The sequence below is a fragment of the Neopsephotus bourkii genome, unplaced genomic scaffold, assembly GCF_033783945.1.
Source record: "Neopsephotus bourkii isolate Nb327-2 ecotype Australia unplaced genomic scaffold, CSIRO-AGI_Nbou_v1 NB_284, whole genome shotgun sequence".
Classification (NCBI taxonomy): Eukaryota; Metazoa; Chordata; class Aves; order Psittaciformes; family Psittacidae; genus Neopsephotus; species Neopsephotus bourkii.
Genome location: NW_026900793.1, coordinates 269,667 through 289,909, shown reverse-complemented (window position 1 = coordinate 289,909; position 20,243 = coordinate 269,667). Strand labels below are relative to the sequence as shown.

The window sequence follows — 20,243 nt, the reverse complement described above, 5'->3', positions numbered from 1 at the left end:
GTCTACAGTAGCAGAACAATACACAATGGTTGCTGGTCTTCTGCCAAAACATGGGTCTCTCCCTAGCTCCTCCTCATAAATACCTTAGCTGGTTGGAGCTTGTGTTTGCTCCAGCCAAAAGAAAAACTGCTCCAGGAATGATGCTATCACTCTTCTTCCCCACAGATAACCACCTTTGAACTTTTGCAGCAGGTAACATCAGCCTGCTGCTACTAAACCTCACTTCATCTCCATCTGGGAAGTGGGGAAGTTTTATCTGCTGCAAGAAACTTCTCTTTGCACTTTACTTGGCCTTTTTTGCTGGAAAGAAAACTCGAATGCTCTTTCCATATACAAAAGTGGGCATAACATTCAGAAGAGGTGGTCCTGGAGCAACACCACCTCTGCTGCCTGCTGTGCATTGCCTCTTCATGCTCCATTTCTGAGTGGGTCTCCCCTGCTTTACCCACTATAACTTAGAATCAGCAAAGGAGCACATTCAGAATTTGATTGAATGAACAAATTTTGTTCTGCACCTTTACATTTTATTTCTCCATCCAGTTGTTGGATGGCTTTGCTCTACCTGTCTGAACACAAGTGGCTTTTTCTAAGCCCCGGATGACTGCTTGTTAATTCAGGCTTTGGGCTACCTTGGACTCTTTCCTCTCCTTCCAAGAGGGTGCGGGCCTGGTGTGATGATCCTGGTGTGCCATCTAGTGATTGGACTATTCCCTCATCTCACATCATTTATCATGGGCATTGAGTGTACATCTTTTGCCCACATATCCACAGTTACCTGGACTGCAGGCAATCTGTGGCAATGCCTGCAGCCTCCTGCTCTGCTCTGTCTGTCCAGGCAGGAAGGATCCCACTGCACTGCTTTTCCCTGCTTATTCCTGCAGGAATCTCTTTTCCCCCATCTTTCTGTAGTTGTCTGCCTTCTCTCAAATACAGCCAAGGAATGGGACCAGACCATTTGCTGATGTGCTAGCTGCCCATGGATCACCTGTGGCTGTAATCTAGTCCGTCAAGCAATATTTTTGTACAGCATACAAAAATTTAGCATTATATACATGGCAAAGAAATGCTGTTGGGGAGTCTAGACAGTGTTTAAAGCTCCTGTGGCATGAGGGATATCATTACAAATGTTAGCTGCCATGGTACTGCATCAAACCTCATAAAACAACTGCTGAACTATTTGGGGATTTAAAGGCTGGAAGAGCAATAGTTGATGCTAAGGCTGGAGCTGAGGCCTTCCTGGGAGAGCTTTGTGTCTGCTGCTCACTCCCCAGACACCCACAGGCTCTGCAGGAGAGGGGCAGAGTGGAAGGGAGGAAAGCACTCTGTAGAGAAGTGCCTCACGTCCAAGCTGGTGTGCAGGCAGACCGGCCTCCACTGCTGCTGGGAAAAGTCCTCTGCTCCAGGTACAGCTCCCCAGACGTCTGACCTCCCACCTGCTTTCTGCAGTCCCCTGGGGCACGGGAGTGCTACAGAACCACCCGTCAGTTTACAGGCATCTTCTTCACAGGGCATGTTTAGACCCTCCCAAGGGTTCAGCTCCTGGCATTGTCCCCTTCCCTAGATGCTGCCAGGGAATCCAGCTGGGTGCTGTGTGGTTGCAGCAGCAGTGATACACACAAGTGCTGAGAAGGGACTGGGCTTTATTACTGGACTGACTATTCACCTGCTATGAGTCACGTAGCAAAATTATGCTGCAGAGGTTGGTAGCTGCAAAGTCAGTAACTACCCTACAACAGAAACTCAATTGCAAGTAGAAACACGGTGATGAGTGAAGTGACCTACAGGTAGATGGGGCAATTAATAAAGGCTGAAGTGTAGGAAGTCAATGAACTTTATCAGTGAAGATCTATGGTGGAGGTCAAGGTAAGCAATTAATGCTCTTAAAGGTTTAAAGGGTCCTTCCTTGACCTCACAGGGTGGCAGCAGTGAGCGGCTTGAGTGTTGCAAGCTCTCTCATGAGAGCCTATTTTCTCTTTCTCAGAGCAAAGGTTTGCTCAGGCAGGAAAGTGAAGCTGCTGCCTGGGGCTCTCTGCCTTTATCTGCCACGTACTTTCACTCTTCACTGTACTCGAGGCACCCTTTGGAAAAACAGCTTCTGTCTTCCTGGCTTCTCTTACCAGTGCCGTTCCTCCTCTGATCCCACAGTTAATTGCCCTTAAGTCTAGAAGCTTATTAGAGGCTGATGAAGTTGGTTTATCCTCTGATATAAACTGCTGATCTTACCACAGTATTGCAAAGTGGTCAAGGATGTGACAGCTATGGGAAGAAGTGGTTATTTTGTTCAAGGGTGCCCAAGCTTTGATTCAGCAGTAAGTCATCATTCCTATCAGTTGACCATCCTATGTGTGTATGTTGTCTTTCTGGCTGGGAAGCCTGCGGAGGTGAGCAGGCAGAGGTAACCTTCCCCTCCTGCACACCACAAGCCTGTCTCTGAGCCGCAAGATCCTACAGAGAGAGAGGTGCAAGCTTACTGCTGACCTGCTGTGCTTACTGTTCTGCTAACCAGAGTGATGTTTTGTTGTTGATTTTTGGTTTTCTTGATGTTTTTCCTTTTTCAATTGCACTATTAAAGGCAACTGTTGGTGCGAGGGTGGGGGCTTACTACTTGCTCTGGGGGATTTCTGCTGCAGGGTTCTCACTGTTCCAGTTGTTATCCTGTAGTTAATCAAGACTTCCTAGCCATATATTGCAAGTGTGGTAGCAGAATCTGTACCTGTCCAAATGCTGCCTGGTGTAGGGGTTTATACAGTTTTAGTGTCAGAAAGGGTGTTAATGGGCATACTGAGGGGCAGGAAGCATCTCAGCTGGGAATAGTGCTAGTGCTTATGAAGAAAGGGAGGACCCAGCTTCTTCTTCTTTACTCATTTTTAACTCTTACTTATGCTTTTAAGAGAAGAACTTCTGCCAGTGCCTGGGCAATTACTAGAGGACTGCAGCACAAGCTGGGGTTTCACTTTTTTAAAGGGAACCCAAATTATAGGAGAGCTCATACTGTCTTATCCCTGCCAAGTGAGCCAGTGGAACTCTCACCTGCCCTGTGGGGAACAAAGGTGTTAGGCTGAGTCCTTCCCCAAATATCTCCTGAGGCATGGAAAGGCAGGAGCTGGAGGCCTGAGCATTTCAGGCAGCTTGCATAGGAGGCTGTGGGCAGAATGGCAGGGATAGCTGCAAGCTATCCTATTCCAGCAATGTTCCAGGCTCTTGCAATGAAGCAGCAGGCTCCAAGCCCCCTTACCTGCATGGGTAAGCCGTGGGACTGAGCCCTACTGTTTCTGAGAAGTGACCTTATCTCTGGTGCACCACAGATGTGGCAGGAACTGGAAACCTTCATTTTGCTTTTAGCCCTTTGGACTTAGTGACATGGTTTAGTGGTGGGCTTGGCAGTCCTGGGGTAAGGGTTGCACTTGACCATCTTAAAGTTCTTTTCCAACCTGGCTGGTGCTGTGATTCTATGAGGGAGGTGGGAGCATTAACCTCGGGAGCCTCCTCCTGAACAGCACTGTGGCTGGCCCAGAGCCTGCCTGGTGCCTTGCAGAGGGAGAAGAGAGTGCAGCTGTGGATGTGTGGCTCTTCCCTAGATAATAATGCTCCAGGCAGGTCTGATACATTTGATCTTCCAACCAGTCATGAGGGCATGGCTAAGAATTGTACCGTTCCAGGTCTTCCCCCTCAGTAACAATAACCTTGCTGAGAGTGCACAGGCCTTCTCCATAGGTAACTCAATAGGCTGGGGCAAGGGACATTGAGGAGTAACAACTTACTACAGCTGTGAAAGCCCACATTACTGGCTGAGGAGCTGGGCAGATCCTACCCTGGAGCCAACAGGCAAGGAAAAACAGATCCCAGAGGAATGGAAGAGTTTGCATGTGGAACGAAACACGGATAGAGCTACACAATGCTGAAGGGTTTCTGTGTGTGCAGGCTCTCCTCAGATGCATGTGCACAGCTTCTCCTGGGGGCTGTGAGAGGACTGGGGAGAGGATGAACTCTCACAGCTCGGAGGAAGGGTGGGGATGTGGGAATAGGAGCTTGGCCTCAGGAGAGCCTGAGAAACACTTACTTCGGTTCAGTGTGTTTCCAGCTGTTGGGCGTGGCCCAGAGCAGAGGTGGGTGTTTGGCACTGCTATAGGGTTTGGCTTCCACTGCCAAAAACGGTCCCTGTTTAACTGGTAAGAAACAGCATGGTGTTCCTCTCTTGCAGATAAGAAGAGACCACTCCGCAGAGGGAGCGGAGGCAGGCATGCTCCCCAGCTAAGCTCATCTTCCAGCCGCCCTCCCACGAACACACCCCGCTCTCTGCCCAGAGGTAACGTTAAGCAGGTGAACGATGCACGAGCGGGTACTCGGCCTTCGCATGCGAAGGGAAGAAAAAGGCGCAGATGGTGCAGGTCCCTGCAGTGCCCCGTGGGGCTGGAGGGCGGGATGGCAGCGTGCGTGTCGCTATCGCGGCCGACACCCCGGTATCAGGGCCGGCAGCTGCTGCTCGGTGGCTCCTCAGTGCCAATCTGGAAGAAGCTCGAGTAAACAGCTCCGCTCCCTCCCTGGAGAACGCCCCTTCGCTACGAGCCGCCGCAGCAGCGGTGCGCTGGGCCAGGCTGGGCTCTGGAGGGCAATGGCTGCGCGCACCGGGAACTACAACTCCCAGGTTCCTCCGCGGAGCCGCCCGGAAGACGCATGCGCAGGAGGGGGTCGCCTGCACGAACTCCGTTTCCCAGGAGGCCGAGCGCGGGGCCTTGCCAACCGTCTCTGTTCGTCCCCGCCCGTCGCTCGCGACGCCGCCTCGCGCACTTTAACGCGTCCCCCAGCGTGGTGACGCGCAAAGTGTGTGCCTGCCATAGCAATTGCGGCCGCCGCGGGGTGTGCGGGGCCGAGCTCAGGGGCCGGGGGCAGCGGCGGGGACCCAGCGAGGCATCGGGCAGGTACGGGGCGCTGGGCCGGGTGGGACGGGCCGCTCCGCCGCCGCGCTTGCCCTGGGCTCGGCCCGGTAAGGCAGGACCGGTTGGCGGCCGCGGCCTCCGCGCGGGGCAGAGGTGGAAGGTCCCCTCGGGGCCTGAGCGAGCCTCCGGTTGAGGCCGTTAGGGCTGCGCGCGCCGCCCCCGTGCTAGGGGGCGCTCTCGGAAGCACAAGAAGGGAGGGGGGCGGCGAATCCCGGCGGGCGCTGACTCCGTCCGTCCCCACTGGGCCTGTCAGCCCTCCCGGCGGGGGACGGGACTGCACCGTGCCGGCTTCGGTGCTCCGCCGGCCGGCCCGGCCCCTGCCTCCCTCCTCTCAGGGCTCTTTCTGCTGCTCCGGAGCCTCCGGAGTTGCCGGTTCGCGCGGGGCTTCGCTGTGCCGGCTTGAGGAGGGAAGGAAGGAAGGAGGCAGGCTGGCTGGCTCCCCGGCTTGGGGTGCTCCCTCTTCCCCCTTTGCTGGCCTTTAAAGCTCCGCATCTAACGGGCAGCGCCGGCGGTTCCTTCCGTTGAGTGCCGTTGAACCGTTGGGTCAGCTCCCGCGTGCTGCTGGCCTTGCTGCGGCGCCGGGCCCCGCCGGAGCTGTCACTGCGCTGCCCGGGCCCAGCGCTCCTCAGGGCAAGTCGGGGCCTCGTGGTGTTGGTTCCAGACGTGTAGAGGTGAACTGGTGTTAGAGCGTTTTCTTTTTTACCTTCTTTTTGTAGACAGCAGAAGTTTGTTCCTCTTTTTTTGTGCTTGTCCTGGTAGAGTAGCCCATAATTCCAAGTTTGGTTTGTAAAAGCGGAAATTCTAGGAAACTGACTAACTCTGTGGTTTTCTCTGGCCTTAAAACCGTAAAAATTGTTCCTTTTAAAGGCAAATATTTAAAGCAACACTAGGAATATTCTCTACTAGCCAAACTGGGGTGTTGTTAGGGGTTACAGAGGGAAGCTGAACCAGCAAGGACTTCCCTCATGTATGACGCCAAACCAGGATTTTATGCTCCATAGATCATTGAGGTTTGGTTAGTTTGGGGCATACTTCCTTCCACAAGTGAACTTTGGTGTTGAGAGGTCATGACAGTTCATTACCATTGGTTATTTCAAACTGAACCGGTTTAGGCAAATAGCTGTGTGGTATCTTGTAATTTAAAGAATAGTTGTGATTGAAGGGAGAATTTAATAGTTTTAAAAAGTAGGGAATTATTTTTGTTATAAATATGGAAGAACATAGAGGTATAGTGGTCAGCTTGCTGTGTATTTTGCTAGATTCCAATCATAAGTTCTTAATTTTCCCTTACAGTGTTATTTTATGATATTTGCCTTCTCATTTGCTTTGTGTCCTCAGCCACACATAAAATCATGTTTAGGAACAATATAAAACTTGATTGGTTAAGCTGGGTCACAGTGTAGTTATTAAAATGTGAGTTGTTGCTATCCATATGGATGTACAAATGCTCGTGTAATATTTGTCCACATAGCAGTAGAAATGTGCAGTCTTTCTACAGAGTTGATTAAATTTGGTTGTTTTTTTCCCCCGAGGGATGATTTGTGGTTTTATGTGGCTCTTTTTTTTTCATTTAAATTGCTAAAATATGGATTTTGCACTTATTTCTCAAGTAACCAAATTGTTGGATTTCACATTTTACAAATAGATGTATTTTCACCTGGGAGGTTTCACACTTTAAAATGTGTATCTGCACTGAAGTGTGTTGGGAACCTTGCAGTCCTTTTCCTAAACGCAACACAAAGTCAGTAAGTGAATGACCTGGAGGAGTGTTGCAGTCAGTCCAACACTCAAATATGTTGGGGAACAAAAGGGTGAAGCTGAACTGTCATGACCTGCTTGAGGTTTGAAGTCAGTGGGACTTGGATTTCTGACATTCAGAAGTGTCTGACTAAGGAAACACAAGCACTAAGGTGTCTTGAGATTTTAGAGCCCTGTGAGTAGCGGGTACTTCCAGGTATCTGTGTCTGAATACTTCTTTGGGTTTCCCTTTTCTGTCCAATTTTTACATCCAAGTTCAATGCTCACAAAATCTATGCTATAATATTGAGGTACTAAGTAGCATTTAACCTTAAAGCGATGCGAAGTGCTGAAACATGCATATGTGGATTTTCAGTGGGAGTATTCACTGTGATAGTTAAGGCTGTAAATATGTCTTTCAGTATCAAATCCTTTGAGAAAGTGCTTTATGCTTTTTAATTTCAGTTCTGTTATTTAAATATAATATTGACGGTAATGGTGTTTGGGAAAAAACTATTCCAGTCCTTAGCTTATTACATATTGTAATTGAAATCTGTAGAGGCCATGATTTCCAAATGTTATAGCAGATAAATCATGCTCCCTATGGATTTAAATCCCCAGTGAGATACTTGCTTCCATCTTGCTGCTGCTCCCTGTTCTGCTTGTTCCTGGAAGGCAACTTAAGACTGAATTTATTCACCAGCCTGTGCAAAGGAAATAGTGAAAGTCCGAGTTGCTCTCGCAGACCTTCCTGTCTAACAGGCTGGTATAGTTCTGACAGCTCCAGTTTAGTTCATACCATTTCTGATCTTGTCCTTTTCTGTAGAGTTCTTCACTTGGGTGTAAGATAGAATTCTTGCAAAAAGTCAGTGCAGTAGGAGTTGCTTTGAGGTTTGTATTTAAAAGTTACTTATCTGCCATACTATTATATCCATGTATCTATATTTTGCTGCTAATGTGTATTAATCTGAGAACTGTGGAAGCAGGTGCTTCTGAGGTAGTTGCTACTGTCGCTGCTCTTTGCGGTGCCATGTAGAACAGTGAGATAGTTTTGAATAGGTTGGGAGGGATAGGCCTTTGGAATAGTTGAGGTGCTGTAGCGAGACATTACCTTCATTGCTGTGTACCTATAGAAAGGGTGATGGTTTTGTGTTTTAACTTCACTTCAGGAAAACAGTTGTGTGTCAGCACCAGTTATTTAGACCCATCATGTACTTCAAGTGGGGTAATTCTCCAGGTTTTAGGGACAGCTGGGATTTTTCTGGTTTTGCATGGTTATGGTGTAGCGCAGGATGTCCCAGAGGGCAATGAGAGCATTTCCCATAGTCTTCCCGACTGGAACCTTGTTGTCCTGTTGCAGGTATTGCTGGACCCTTTCTGTTTTCTAGCTGAAGTAATTCAGGGTTGTTGGGGGAAGTAAACCATTCTTCAGGTTGCAGGAGGGCCTGTACAGGCCTTATATAAGCTCTGAGGTCACAAGGCACTTTATTTTATATCCCTTGGCTGTAGACTGAAGGTGGAGATGTCTGAACTGGTTGAATGCAGATACAGCACTTGCCTTCTGAGGCTGAGTACTCTGGATGTTTATCTGTATGGTTAAAAGCTCAAAAGTGCTGCTGGCAAGTGTTGTTCAGTTAATGAAAAAGAGAATGGAGCTTTATGAGCTTGGAAGTTTTCTTTTTCAGAGCTGTTTCAGTGTGTGTGTGTACAGTCTTGGGTGTTGTTGCCTGCATATAGATAGTGTTTTTTTCTTTCCCAGTCTCATTTTGTGATGAATGAAAAATGCATGCTCCAGATAAAATTGTAATTACTCGTCATTTAGAAAACATCATCTTTCTTTATGCATAGGTAGGTGTTTTGGTAGCAGATGCTCACTTCATAAAGTACTTTTTAAAATGGTTTTCCTCACACTGGGTGTCTCATAGTCACAGGTTTATTTTTCCATCCTCTTTGGGGGATGATTTTTGTGCAGTTTCAGTCAGTTTCGTCTTCAGGCAGGTGATCTTCACTTCTTCTCTCCCATTTAACTCACCAGTCACGAAGTACCTATGAGGCATGAGGTAGAGCTGCAGGATTGCTCATCCATTTCCTGAGGGAGAAAAAGGTTTTAACCCATTGGAGTTACCTAACACTAGGTTAAACAAGGCCATGGTTTGCAGAATGTACCTGGCCTATAAATGCTTATTTAATGTCGGTTGACCTATGGCCCCCTTTACAGCCTGCCATTTGACTGGGTCGTCAATATGTATTTCAGGAGTAGGTCTGTGTATCACTGTCTTAAACAGATCTGTATTTAACATTGGTTTGGGAAGTTCTCTCTCCGGGTCAGTTATGACAAAGGAATATTTAATCTCATGGCAGATAGATATTGGCCGTGTTATGGCTGATGAAATGCTGACAGTTCCTGTGTGGTTTTGGATGTGAAAGGATTTCTTTTGCTTTGACCCATTCTCCTCTCCCTTCACCAATACAAGGTCAATTTATAAATTAGGATTGGGTGTTCGTTCCTCCAGAAATTACCACTCTTCACAGCAATCGCAGTCTGTCAGATTGGAAACTAAGAGCTTTGGCAGTGTTTTGGGGCAGATTTTGTTCTAGTTTGGCTTGTTAATATTTCTAGAAGATCTTTATCAGACTGACAAAAATTGACATGTGGATATTCAGGGGCTTCAACAGAGTTTGGAGTGATAGTTCCTGTTGTTGAATGGTACCTTGACAAGTCTCTCAGTACTGTAGCGGGATCTCACTTATAAGGATGGGAAGATAAATCTCCTGTCAGTTGCTGTCTGGCAAGTAAACGCTGATAAACTTGAAGTAATTGCTCCAGTGCTCCCTCCTGTGATCATTCTTCCTTCTTACCAGAGTCGCTGACTGTTCCTGGAACCCTTGAACAAGCAGCAATGCAGCAACCTGCTGTTTCCCACCTCCAGCTCTTTTGGTGCTCCTTCCACTGCCCGCTGCTGCTCAGAGCCTCTGCCTTTTTGGCATTGTGAAGCTAAGATGATTCTTGGTGCTTTCACAGCTGTCTGGAGGGTGCTCAACTGGAATAATGATGCTGGTCATGCTCTTCTTGTCCTAACTTTGTTGTTTCTTGAGTAAATCCCTGAGCAACAGCAAAAGGCTAACTGAGGTCTGCTCATGGCATTAAGATAGAGCTTAAAAAGCTTCAGGACTGAGCACACCTGTGGTTAGGTGCATTCTTACCATCATGGTCAGGGTTGTCATACACCAGTTAAGACTTGTGCTCAAAGTGTGTGCTTGTTCTTTATTCTTCGGGCAAAGGACTAAAACGGAACTTCCAACTTTGAAAGTGAAGTTCAGCAGTCACTTAATCTTCTCATTCTCACTCCTTGTTGCTGACTTGCCTCTTCCCAATGACATGTAAACTTTGGCTTAGATTATTTCGATGAATATAGTGAAACTGTATGGGATTTCTTGCTCAGTTTTTACAGCCCCCCTCTTCTTTTTTGGGTGTTACCTTTGCCTTAGGCTAAGCCATGACTTCAGGATCTGGGCATGTGGACTCCAAGGCTGAGCTGACTGCTTTGCTTGAGCAATGGGAGAAAGAACATGGCAGCGGGCAAGACATGGTCCCTATTCTCACCAGGTAAGTTCTATTAAATAAATTCCTAACACTGAGTATTTGAAGATACTTGACAGCAGCTTTTACCATGTTTTTTGCTTGCGATTTTTACATACCTGATTACTTGTTGGTAATTAATTTTCTTGGTTTGAAAGTTGAACTCTTAAGTGTGATGTTTAATACACACAATTTTTGGTAAGATTTATGTTGCGTGGAATTTACACCAAGTATGTCTAAAACATGAATTAAATTCACCTAAATAATAGAAGTCAGGCAATCATTAAATAGTTGAAATAACTTTGGTGTCTTCACCCAGAGCTTGTAAAACATTGATAAAGATCAAAAGCTATGAGAGTGTTGTTCATCAGAGAGGTGGTGTGGAGTTTATGGTTGGTGTAACATTGTTCAGATTAAGTGAAAGACCGAGAGCAACTCCTTGGATGAATTCAAGAGATTATATTGAAAAGACTTTATTGAACTTATAGGGCATGTTTAAAGTGAAATATTAAAACTTGAATAATTATTTTTAAACTGGATGTTGGTTGACTGGTGTTGCACTGTATATATGAGGAACATATTCCCTTGACCAATAAATAACTAAGGAGCTGTGTAGGTGTCAGTAGCACCATTAATTATAAGACCTCTTCTGTTACAGGAGAATCATTTGAATTGTCAATTGTATTGTGTCTTGGAGAAGCTGATATTACTCTTGCTTTAACACGAGATTCACAGAAATCCCACCCAATTCCCCATGCTGCTGGTGGCAGACCTGTGGCCTGCCTAGTATATGCAGAGAGACTTAACTGCACTTGTACATTAAGAGCAATCCAGGTTTCTGTTCTGCATTGTTGGTCAGACAAGTCAGTGCACAGATCCTGAGCTGGCACTGGATGGAAGGAACAGGAATCTGGCGTAGCTTCTTTGCACAGATCTGTGCCATGCCTCACCTAGTGGGCACCACTAGGGTGCTGTTGCTACGTTTTAAAGATAGCAGCACAGAAGAGGGAGATGAGCAGCAGAAAGACAATCCTGAACAGTTGAAAATGAGTAGGTCTCTTGAAAATCATGACATGTTTTGGTGTATCTTTGTGTATTGTCTGATTTGTGTCTTGAAAGAAACACGTGCTATTTCAAGGCTTTTTCTTACAGGCATAAACAGCCGAAGTTTGCTATAATCTAAGAAATTTAAAGACATTTAAATTAAACATGTCTTTTCTTGTGTTTATAGCAGCCTGGCACTTCTTGCTCCCCCTCAGCTCCTTGAGTTCCATACATTACTTATGCCCAGACAAGTCTGATAACTCTCTTGGTTCTCCACGGTTTCTGTGCAGCAGGCAGTGGTTATGGATGGTGAAAGCTTGGGTATATTGGCTTTAGTGGAGATAATACAGATTTATTTGGGGTAGATAGCAAGGGGAACTACTGGCTCTGGCAGAAGCTGGATTTACAGTGCTTCAGGTATCAGTGAAAGCCATATGTCTGTCTGGAGGAGAGGGGTTTAAATACAGCATAGATTTAAAGGAGTATGCTGGAATTGATAATTGGAATCCCCAACTGCAGCTTGCTGATGTCCTGATGCAGAGTAATGCCCTTGAATATTGTTTTAGGTAGAGGAAGCTGTGGTCATGCTTGTTGGTGAGTGACATTTTTCTACTTCCTTCCTCCTTCTGAGCTAAATAGAAGAAAACTCTGTGTGGATGGGGATCTGCTGAATGTGATGCTGAAATAGCATATGTGGAAGGGCAGTAGTGAGTATTTGACAGTCATAGGACAAAAACAACAACAGTGTGGCTTATAGGTCACAGCTGATTGTCACTTCCAAATAAGCCAGTTTCCTTAATTTATGAACTCTGGAGTGTCAGAAGGTAGGATTTGAAAAAGTTGCTTAGAAAGCATGTCAGCAAGCAGCAGACATTTAGTGTATATGTATTCTTCAGAATGCTGCAGATTGAAATGATCTTGCAAGAGCATTAGTTCATAGTCTGGGTGCAAGTTGTGTTCTACCATTCTGGCAAATCCTGGGAGTCAGATCCTCACTGCATCCCTGGAGCCTTTTTCAAAAAGGGAGTAAATCAGCAGCTTAACATCATTCTTCACCTCCACAAACCAAGCATGTTGTGGTGTGGGATCCTAGAGCATCTTATGCTGTTGCAATCTGTTGTAAAGGCTCAGGTTGGTCATTAATGGTGAATTAATGCAATATTAGAATTGCTTTGTATTATGCCCTGTAGATTGTGGGAGTCTTGCAAGGTTGACATGCTTTTATGTATACCACTGTTCTTTGACTCTCCTGCTGCTTCAATTGAGAATTGACAAATCTGTTGAGGTAGATAGATAGCTGTTGATCTAGATAGGTTGACATGCTTTTGTGTATACCACTGTTTGACTCTTCTGCTGCTTCAACTGAGAATTGAGAAAGCTGCTGATCTAGGTAGATTAATCCGAATCACTTCACAAGCCACCTTTGTATGTGTTTGTTAAGAGAATGGTATTGTAAACAAGCCTGTGTTTTATTTTTCTTTTCCCTTTTGAAAGTAAATGTTAAAAAGGCAATGCTTTTTTATTTTTTGTTCAAGCAATTGTGACTAATAGTCTCAACCCCCCTATAACTGGTGATTCACAAGCCTGTTTCATCTAGGCTGTGATAATGTTGTCGTCCCTGAAACCACTTGGCAGCTTCAGCTGGCATGCTGCTTGGCTGCCTACCTAAGCAGGATGGACTGATGAGAATGTTATGCTCACTTTCCATGCTGCTTGTCTGTCCTTTCTGGCACATTATCAAAATGCTGATTATCACCTAAAAAGACCTGACAAGCTGAGGGTGCAGCTTCTCAACTCCCCATTTGTCCCAGTTGTCTGTCAGCAGACACCTCTCAAGCTATTAGTTCCTATGGAAAAAAAAAAAAAAAGAGGAGCTGGCAGAGAAGTATATAAGTAGCTTGCTTTTGCCAGCAAATCGTGAGAGCTCAAGCTGTGCCACCTGTTAGCAAGGGACACAGTTTCCATCTCCTCACATTCAGGCTTGCTAAAAGTAAATATTAGAAGCCCATAGGATAAACAGTATGCTGAGAGAATTGTCAGATCAGAGACAAGCAGGAAAGTTCTCTGCTCATTCCTGACGAGCTAATTTGCTGTTCCTGAAATCTGGGCAGGCTTCGTAACACCATCCTCTGTCATGTGGGCAAGTCAGTGTAGTTTGCAGGGGCAGGACCAAGTACATTCATCCCTGTAATTGTCCACAGGAGCACAGGGTATTTTCTGGAAAGTAACCAGAATGGAGGAGGTCAGTGGCATTCTGTAAGGGAAATCTTCTGCAAAAGACAAATGTTTTTGCAGTGGTTCTCCCTCCCTTGTAATAAATTCTGATCTCAAGGTATTAAGAACTTGTTTTACAATGTCGTGCTGCACATAGACTCTGCACCCCACTCTAGATTTCAGTAGGAGGGAGGGAATCAGGTCTTATACCAAAGAAATAAGATTTAATTTGCTACTGTTTATTGAATATTGCTCCTTATTTCCCCTCAAACTGCATATATTTCTGCTGTAACACTTTATGGAGAAAGACAGGGGATGAGTATGGAATTATTTATTGCTTGACCATGAGATAATCTCCCTCTTCTTGATTTTGTTTAAATAAAAATAATAAATTCCCCTACTGCCCATTCTAAATGAATCGGAGCATAGGATTTCTTGTGTCTGATGAGGCTGCTTCTCATTTTAAGGGAGGGTATAGCTTCTAAACAGCCTTCATTTTTTTTTTTTCCTGGTCTGGAGAGCATTTAATGTATTTTGAAGGTCTATGAATAGGGAGCTGGCTGAGTTTCTCCTTGTCTTACCCATTACAGTAACTGACACATGCTAAAAAGTTGAGCTTTGATGGAGCTGAAGGGATATGCTGAATAGAGATTACACAACACTATTAAATATTAAATACTTTTACTATCACACAGTATTATTAAAATATAATATGCATAAATAACAAGAAGTTGTGTAGGCAGTTTGAGCAGGTGCCCCTGCACAGACTGAATAGGAGAGGGGACTAAGTTGCCTCTTCAGGACTTGATTTGCTGCAAAAGAAAGACTATGCGGTGTTGAAAAGTACTACTTGAGCCCTTTATTTACTCTAGTTCTCTACAATTTGTGTCACAGAACATCACCAGGACTCTAGCATAAGTAATTAAGAGGTGTTGGCCACCCAGAGTATCATGCTTGTGTTATCACTGGTATGTTGACACGGGTTCAGTGTGTTTTGGAACAGCAGTGGGGGGAATGAGATATTAGTGGCAAGTCTCTTTTCTCAGCCCTCTATTGTGAACAGTCTGAATTCCTCTAGTGGCACTGAATACTGTTCAAATGAAAGCTGATGAGCTGTTTTATAGCACTTTAACAGATAGGCTGTTGTGAGGAGCTGTGCACTAGGAGAATATCCAGTGTGAATTCTGCTCATTTGATGTCATTCCTTCTGCAGAATGTCCGAGCTGATTGAGAAAGAGACTGAAGAGTATCGGAAAGGTGACCCAGACCCATTTGATGACCGACACCCAGGTAAGATGTCCTGAATGGTTTTGGCAGCACTAACTCTGTCATAATGGATACCAAGTAATTCATGTTTAAGTGTAAAAAATTTTTACCCTGAATGTACCTACTGCTGATCAAGGTCTGAAACTGCTTTTGCACTGGGTAGTTGTGCTGTAGTGCTGATATTGGGCAGTTTTTATGTACAGACAGTGATGCTTTTTATCTTGTTATCCTTGGATTTGTTTTTTTTTTTGGAGGTGACTTATTTACAAGTTACTGGAACAGTTTGCCTGACATCTGCATCTTCACTGTATGAAAATGACAGTTTGATGCCATTGGACCACTAAAATGCGTTGTGCTTTGACTAGTAGGCATTCTAGGGATGGAATGCCTGCTAGAAAAAAAAAATGCTAAGTCAGTGAGTAATTCATATGATTTCTTCTGTAATTCTCCTTCTGAGAGAGGTCTGGCTAACTAGAATATTCTACAACCAATCTGAAGATAGCAGTTCAGTATTAATCTTGACATCTTGAGGTAGATGGCTAAGTCTTTTCCTGTTTCTCCCACAGGTCGAGCAGACCCAGAGTGCATGCTTGGTCACTTACTGAGGATACTATTCAAGAACGATGATTTCATGAACGCGGTAGGTTTGCCCTAGAGCTCTTATCTGTCAATTCTGTGTTGCTCTACGATTTGAGTCCCTGACATCACCTTATCATTTTTGTTTAATCTGTGCTGGTTAACCTCACTACTTATTTAATATTTATTTTCCTGCTGTCAGGAATAGTTCTTCCGTAGCTGTGGTTTTTAAAATGGATTGAAGTGCAACTGATTTGCCACTGTGGAAGGGGAAGTTCATGAGCTGTTCAGGAGTGCTGGAATGTGTGTAGCAACAATTGAATTAGCTCTTCTCAAGGCTTATGAATCTCTTTAAAAATGACCGTAGCTCCTCTAATACAAGTTTAAAAACATAATTAATTTCTGTAGGGGAAATTAATACCACTAATTCCAATGCCTTATCTCAGAATATTTGGAAATGCTGGACTGCCTGTGGGAGCAGAGGAGTATGTCAGCTCTAGAAGACTCATACAGAGAATTAGAAGGCAAGAGTTTGACTTCCCTCTTGCATTGCTGTACTCTAACACGAGTTACTAGCTAGAATTTTTGGTAGCCTCACATCCCTGCAAGCACTAGACATTGCTGTGAGATTCTGACAGATCGCTTGCACGTAGCTTTCTATCTTAAACTGCAAGTGATAAGCAAACATAGATGCCATTAAAAATGTGCTGGTTTTATGTTGACTTTTTTAGCTACTGCGTTTTTGTGTTTGCACTATTACCAAACAGCAATTTTTTTATAGGCACTTGTCTTTACAGATCAGTTCAAGTTAGGTATTTAGTTGGTGCACAGCAGAGGGGAAGCCTGTTTCTCTGAGAAGTAATTTAAATTTCTGTGGCACTGGGGGGAGCAGGTTAAGGTTTGGTCATCTTAAAATCCAGGGCTTACATACTGACATTTCTTACTTAATCATTTTGCTGCTGGGGGAGTTGTAAGGCTTTCACTGCATTGGTTTTGTTCAGAGTTGGATTTCAAACCTATGTTCCTGATCTTCTCTAGCTAGTGAATGCTTATGTGATGACAAGCAGAGAACCTCCATTAAACACTGCTGCCTGCAGACTTCTTCTGGATATCATGCCAGGACTGGAAACAGCTGTTGTCTTTCAGGAAAAGGTATCTAAGGCCTGTTTTTTAATCTTGGTGAATTATGCACTACGGTGGTCTTTCCCGTAAGAGAAACTGGTAAAAAGCCACGTTAAAATCCTGTCTCTGTGAGACAATCTGTTCACAGCTTTTTGATCTTGGCATGTTCAACTGATCAAATCTTGGGTATTTCACATCTATTAAGGTATAACAGGACTGATTCAAACAGAGGAGCTGGAACTTAGTGTAAAGTTTTGGGAAATGTCATTCAAATTATTTTATAGGCCAGAGAATGGCACAGGCTGTACAGAGCATGCAGACGTGCTGTAGGAGTCTTGTCCAGTAATCCCCAGCTACAGCAGAGCAATAGCAGTATTAGAGCGAACTGATAAACAAGTCATACTTTAACTAAGCAGTCTGAAATCCACATGCTTTGTGGGGATTATCTGGAGCTGTGATGGACAGCTGAATCGGTCTTCTCTGTGTTGGCAAGTGTGGTTTTCTTAAGGAATGCACAGAGGGTTGAAAGTGAGGAGAAAGTACATTTCACTTCTGAGCCACAGTTTCCCCATCTAAAAATTAATATTTTTCTGAAGTTTGGAAATCAGGCAGTGCTTTATACAAAAGCCTAAATTAATTTCTTTACTGTTATGAATTCTAAAGCATGATAAAAGGAAGTAATAATGTGCTCCCTTTGTGAAGGATTGAATTTAATTTGAGGTCTTTGTGATCTGTCCAGAAGCTAAGGCTGCAAGGTTTTAATCCAAAAAAATTAGCAAGGCAGTTGTTCCCCACTTGCAGAAGATACAGGTTTCTTTCAGACTAAATGTCTGTGTAAATTGAAAGTGTTTTTCACTTAAGTTTTATGCTTAAGGACTGTTCTTTGGACTTGATAATGTGGCTGCCCCATGCCTGGCAGTGTTCAAGGCCAGTTTGGATGGGGCTTTGAGCAATCAAATCTAGTGAAAGGTGTCCCTTCCCCATGGCAGGGGGCTGGAACTAAATTAACTTTAAGGTCTTTTCCAACCCAAACCATTCTTTGGTCCTATGAATATAGAGAGTTCTGTTATGGCCCCTTGGGTTCCTGTATGTATGCAGATTTCAGGGTAGCTCAGGGATCCGGCTCAAGAGGGTGCTGTTCTGGCCGGGAAGAGGCCCTCTGCTGGCCATGGTACCTTGTGTCTCATCAGCTTAATTTTTTTTTTAATGATGTCTCAGAGCATTTAAATAATAATACAGTTTTCTTTAAATGTATAACAGGCAACTCTTTAAAAATCTGTAAGCTGAGAGTTCTCATTGAAATGTTACGTTTTATTACCTTTAATTGATCTTTTTACTGTATTGTACCTGTGATTCAAATTATGTGCAGTGTTCGTGTCACGATAATGATGTGTTGTGTGATGTTTCAACATCCAGTAATGATTTAGAGAGAGAAAATGAGGTAAAAAAGGAATCTTTCATTCTAAACCATTGTCTTTTCAATTGACTGCTTTCGATTTTAAATAACATTTATCCAGCCTAGTTAAGAAAAGGTGCCTGGCAGCCTGTGTTTGAACACTGCAGATTGTGTTGCTATTAAAATTGTTAACCATATTTAACACGAAGATCTTCATATGTACAGATTGGTATACTTGCATGCATTTCTCTCCTTCCCAAACATTGTGGAGAATTGTTCTTTTGGCTAGTGAGTAGTCATTAGTATAAAGAGTTCCTTTTGGCACCAGGTAGCTTGCTCATTTAAGACTTTTCAATTTATCCTTAGTAAGCTTTTAGTGAAAGGTAAGATTTAGCCAAATTCCGTTCTACTTGGTGTCAGTTCAATATGGGTTCTTTGAAATCTGCTGAATTGTTGGAGATTTATCCAGAGGAGGCCACGAGGATGATCAGGGACTGGAGCACCTCCCTTATGAAGACAGGCTGAGAAAGTTGGGGCTGCTCAGCCTGGAGAAGAGAAGGCTGCGTGGAGACCTCAGAGCAGCCTTCCAGTATCTGAAGGGGGCTATAAGGATGCTGGAGAGAGACTTTTCATCTGGGACTGTAGCAATAGGACAAGGAGGAATGGGTTTAAACTTAAGCAGGGTAAGTTCAGGTTTGGTATAAGGAAGAAGTTCTTTACTGTGAAAGTGGTGAGGCACTGGAACAGGTTGCTCAAGGAAGTGGTAAATGTTCCATTCCTGGCAGTGTTCAAGGCCAGCTTGGATGGGGCTTTGAGCAGCCTGGTCTGGTGGGAGGTGACCCATTCTGTGGCAGCGAGCTGAAACTAGATGGTTTTAAAGCCTGTCCTGGGTTCAGCATAGCAGTCATTTTTCTCCTGTGTTCCAGTGCTGTGTTTTTAACTTTCAGCCTGGGAACAATGCTGATAACACTGATGTTTTTAGTTGTTGCTCAGTAATGTTTACTCTGACCAAGGACTTTCTCAGTCTCATGCTCTGCCAGGGAGGAGGGGAAGCTGGGAGGAATCAGAGACAGGACACCTGACCCATACTAGCCAAAGAGGTATTCCATACCACAGCACATCATGCCCAGTACATAAACTGGGGGTGGTTTCCCAGAAGGGTTAAATCACTGCTTGGGTTGGGCTGGCTATCAGTCGACGGGTGGTGAGCAGTTCTATTCTCTTCGCGTGGTGTTTCCCTTATCATTATTGGTGGTAGCAGTAGTGTTTTATGTTATACCTTAGTTTCTGGACTGTTCTTATCTCAGCTCTTGGGAGTTACATTCTTTTAATTCTCCCCATCCCTTCGGGAGCAGGGAGAGGAAGAAGAGTGGGGGTGAGTGAGCGAGTGGCTACATGGTTCTGAGTTACCGGCTGGGCTTAAACCACAACAAAGTCCTTTCCAACCCAAACCATTTTGTGATTCTATAATTCCATATTGGTGAAACCAACAGGAGCTTTGGGCTTGTTTGTTTCAACTCATCCATTTATACCTGTAGTGTGTGGCTGCCTCCTAGGCAGTAGGTTGACTCTTCAGAAGCCTCTTCAGAAGCACTGTTGCAGGTATGCAAATCCTGATTCCAAAGATCTTATGCCTGGCAATAGTTTTATGCAGCTTAAAATGTTAATTTATTTCTTTTTCTGGTTTCATATATTTTTACTTAATTAGATGATGGGTAGGAAATGTAGCCTGGTCATTACTAGAGATGGGGAGAATTGTTACCAACAGATGTTTTCCCTAGGACTGAGAAGTTAAAAATGGAATATAACTATTTGAATTGCTTTCTTATTTTCTTCATTCTAGGAAGGCATAGTTGAAAATCTCTTTAAGTGGGCACGAGAGGCTGACCAGCCACTAAGGACGTATGCAACGGGGCTATTAGGAGGAGCTATGGAAAACCAAGATATTGCCGCAAATTACAGGGATGAGAACTCACAGCTGGTAATGATCTCTCCATCACTTTCCTTTTTAGAGGGCAGATTCCTTACCTTGTTTGGGTTTTAATTATTTTATCTGTGAGGAGCTCACATACATGAGTTAGTATATAGGTCTTACAGTGGTTGTTAAAATATCTGTGCGAGTCAGTAACTCGTGCTTTCCATCCTTTCCTGACTGATTTCCCCCATTTGCTGAGCTTGGGGCACGCAGTGTGATTATTCTGTTATACCAGTTGTGCTAAAAAGACTACTGGCAACCTAGGAAAGAAGGCAAATAATGCTTTTTAATGGGACTCATGTTCGTAGCTGCCTTAAAGAAACATTTTCAGAAGCTTTACATCTATAACTGTCACATGTTGTGATTTATGTACCAGACAGGGATTTTAAAATGAAA

At 44.3% G+C, this 20,243-nt stretch overlaps 1 protein-coding gene across 3 annotated transcripts in view; it reads left to right on the top strand.

Moving 5' to 3' along the window:
- Positions 1–4,721: 4,721 nt before the first annotated feature.
- Positions 4,722–20,243, top strand: part of DCAF1 (DDB1 and CUL4 associated factor 1) — a 55,835-nt gene continuing 40,313 nt past the window's right edge. The window contains exons 1-6 of one of the 3 annotated variants that reach the window (XR_009724511.1): positions 4,722–4,919; positions 10,164–10,281; positions 14,726–14,802; positions 15,345–15,418; positions 16,393–16,506; positions 19,716–19,853. Coding sequence is in view for 2 of the 3 variants with exons in the window: in XM_061346916.1 (XP_061202900.1) it covers positions 10,172–10,281; positions 14,726–14,802; positions 15,345–15,418; positions 16,393–16,506; positions 19,716–19,853 (513 nt within the window). In the remaining variant the exon portion in view is untranslated. The remainder of the gene's footprint in view (positions 4,920–10,163; positions 10,282–14,725; positions 14,803–15,344; positions 15,419–16,392; positions 16,507–19,715; positions 19,854–20,243) is intronic. The other 2 variants (XM_061346916.1, XM_061346915.1) reach the window with 2 other exon arrangements.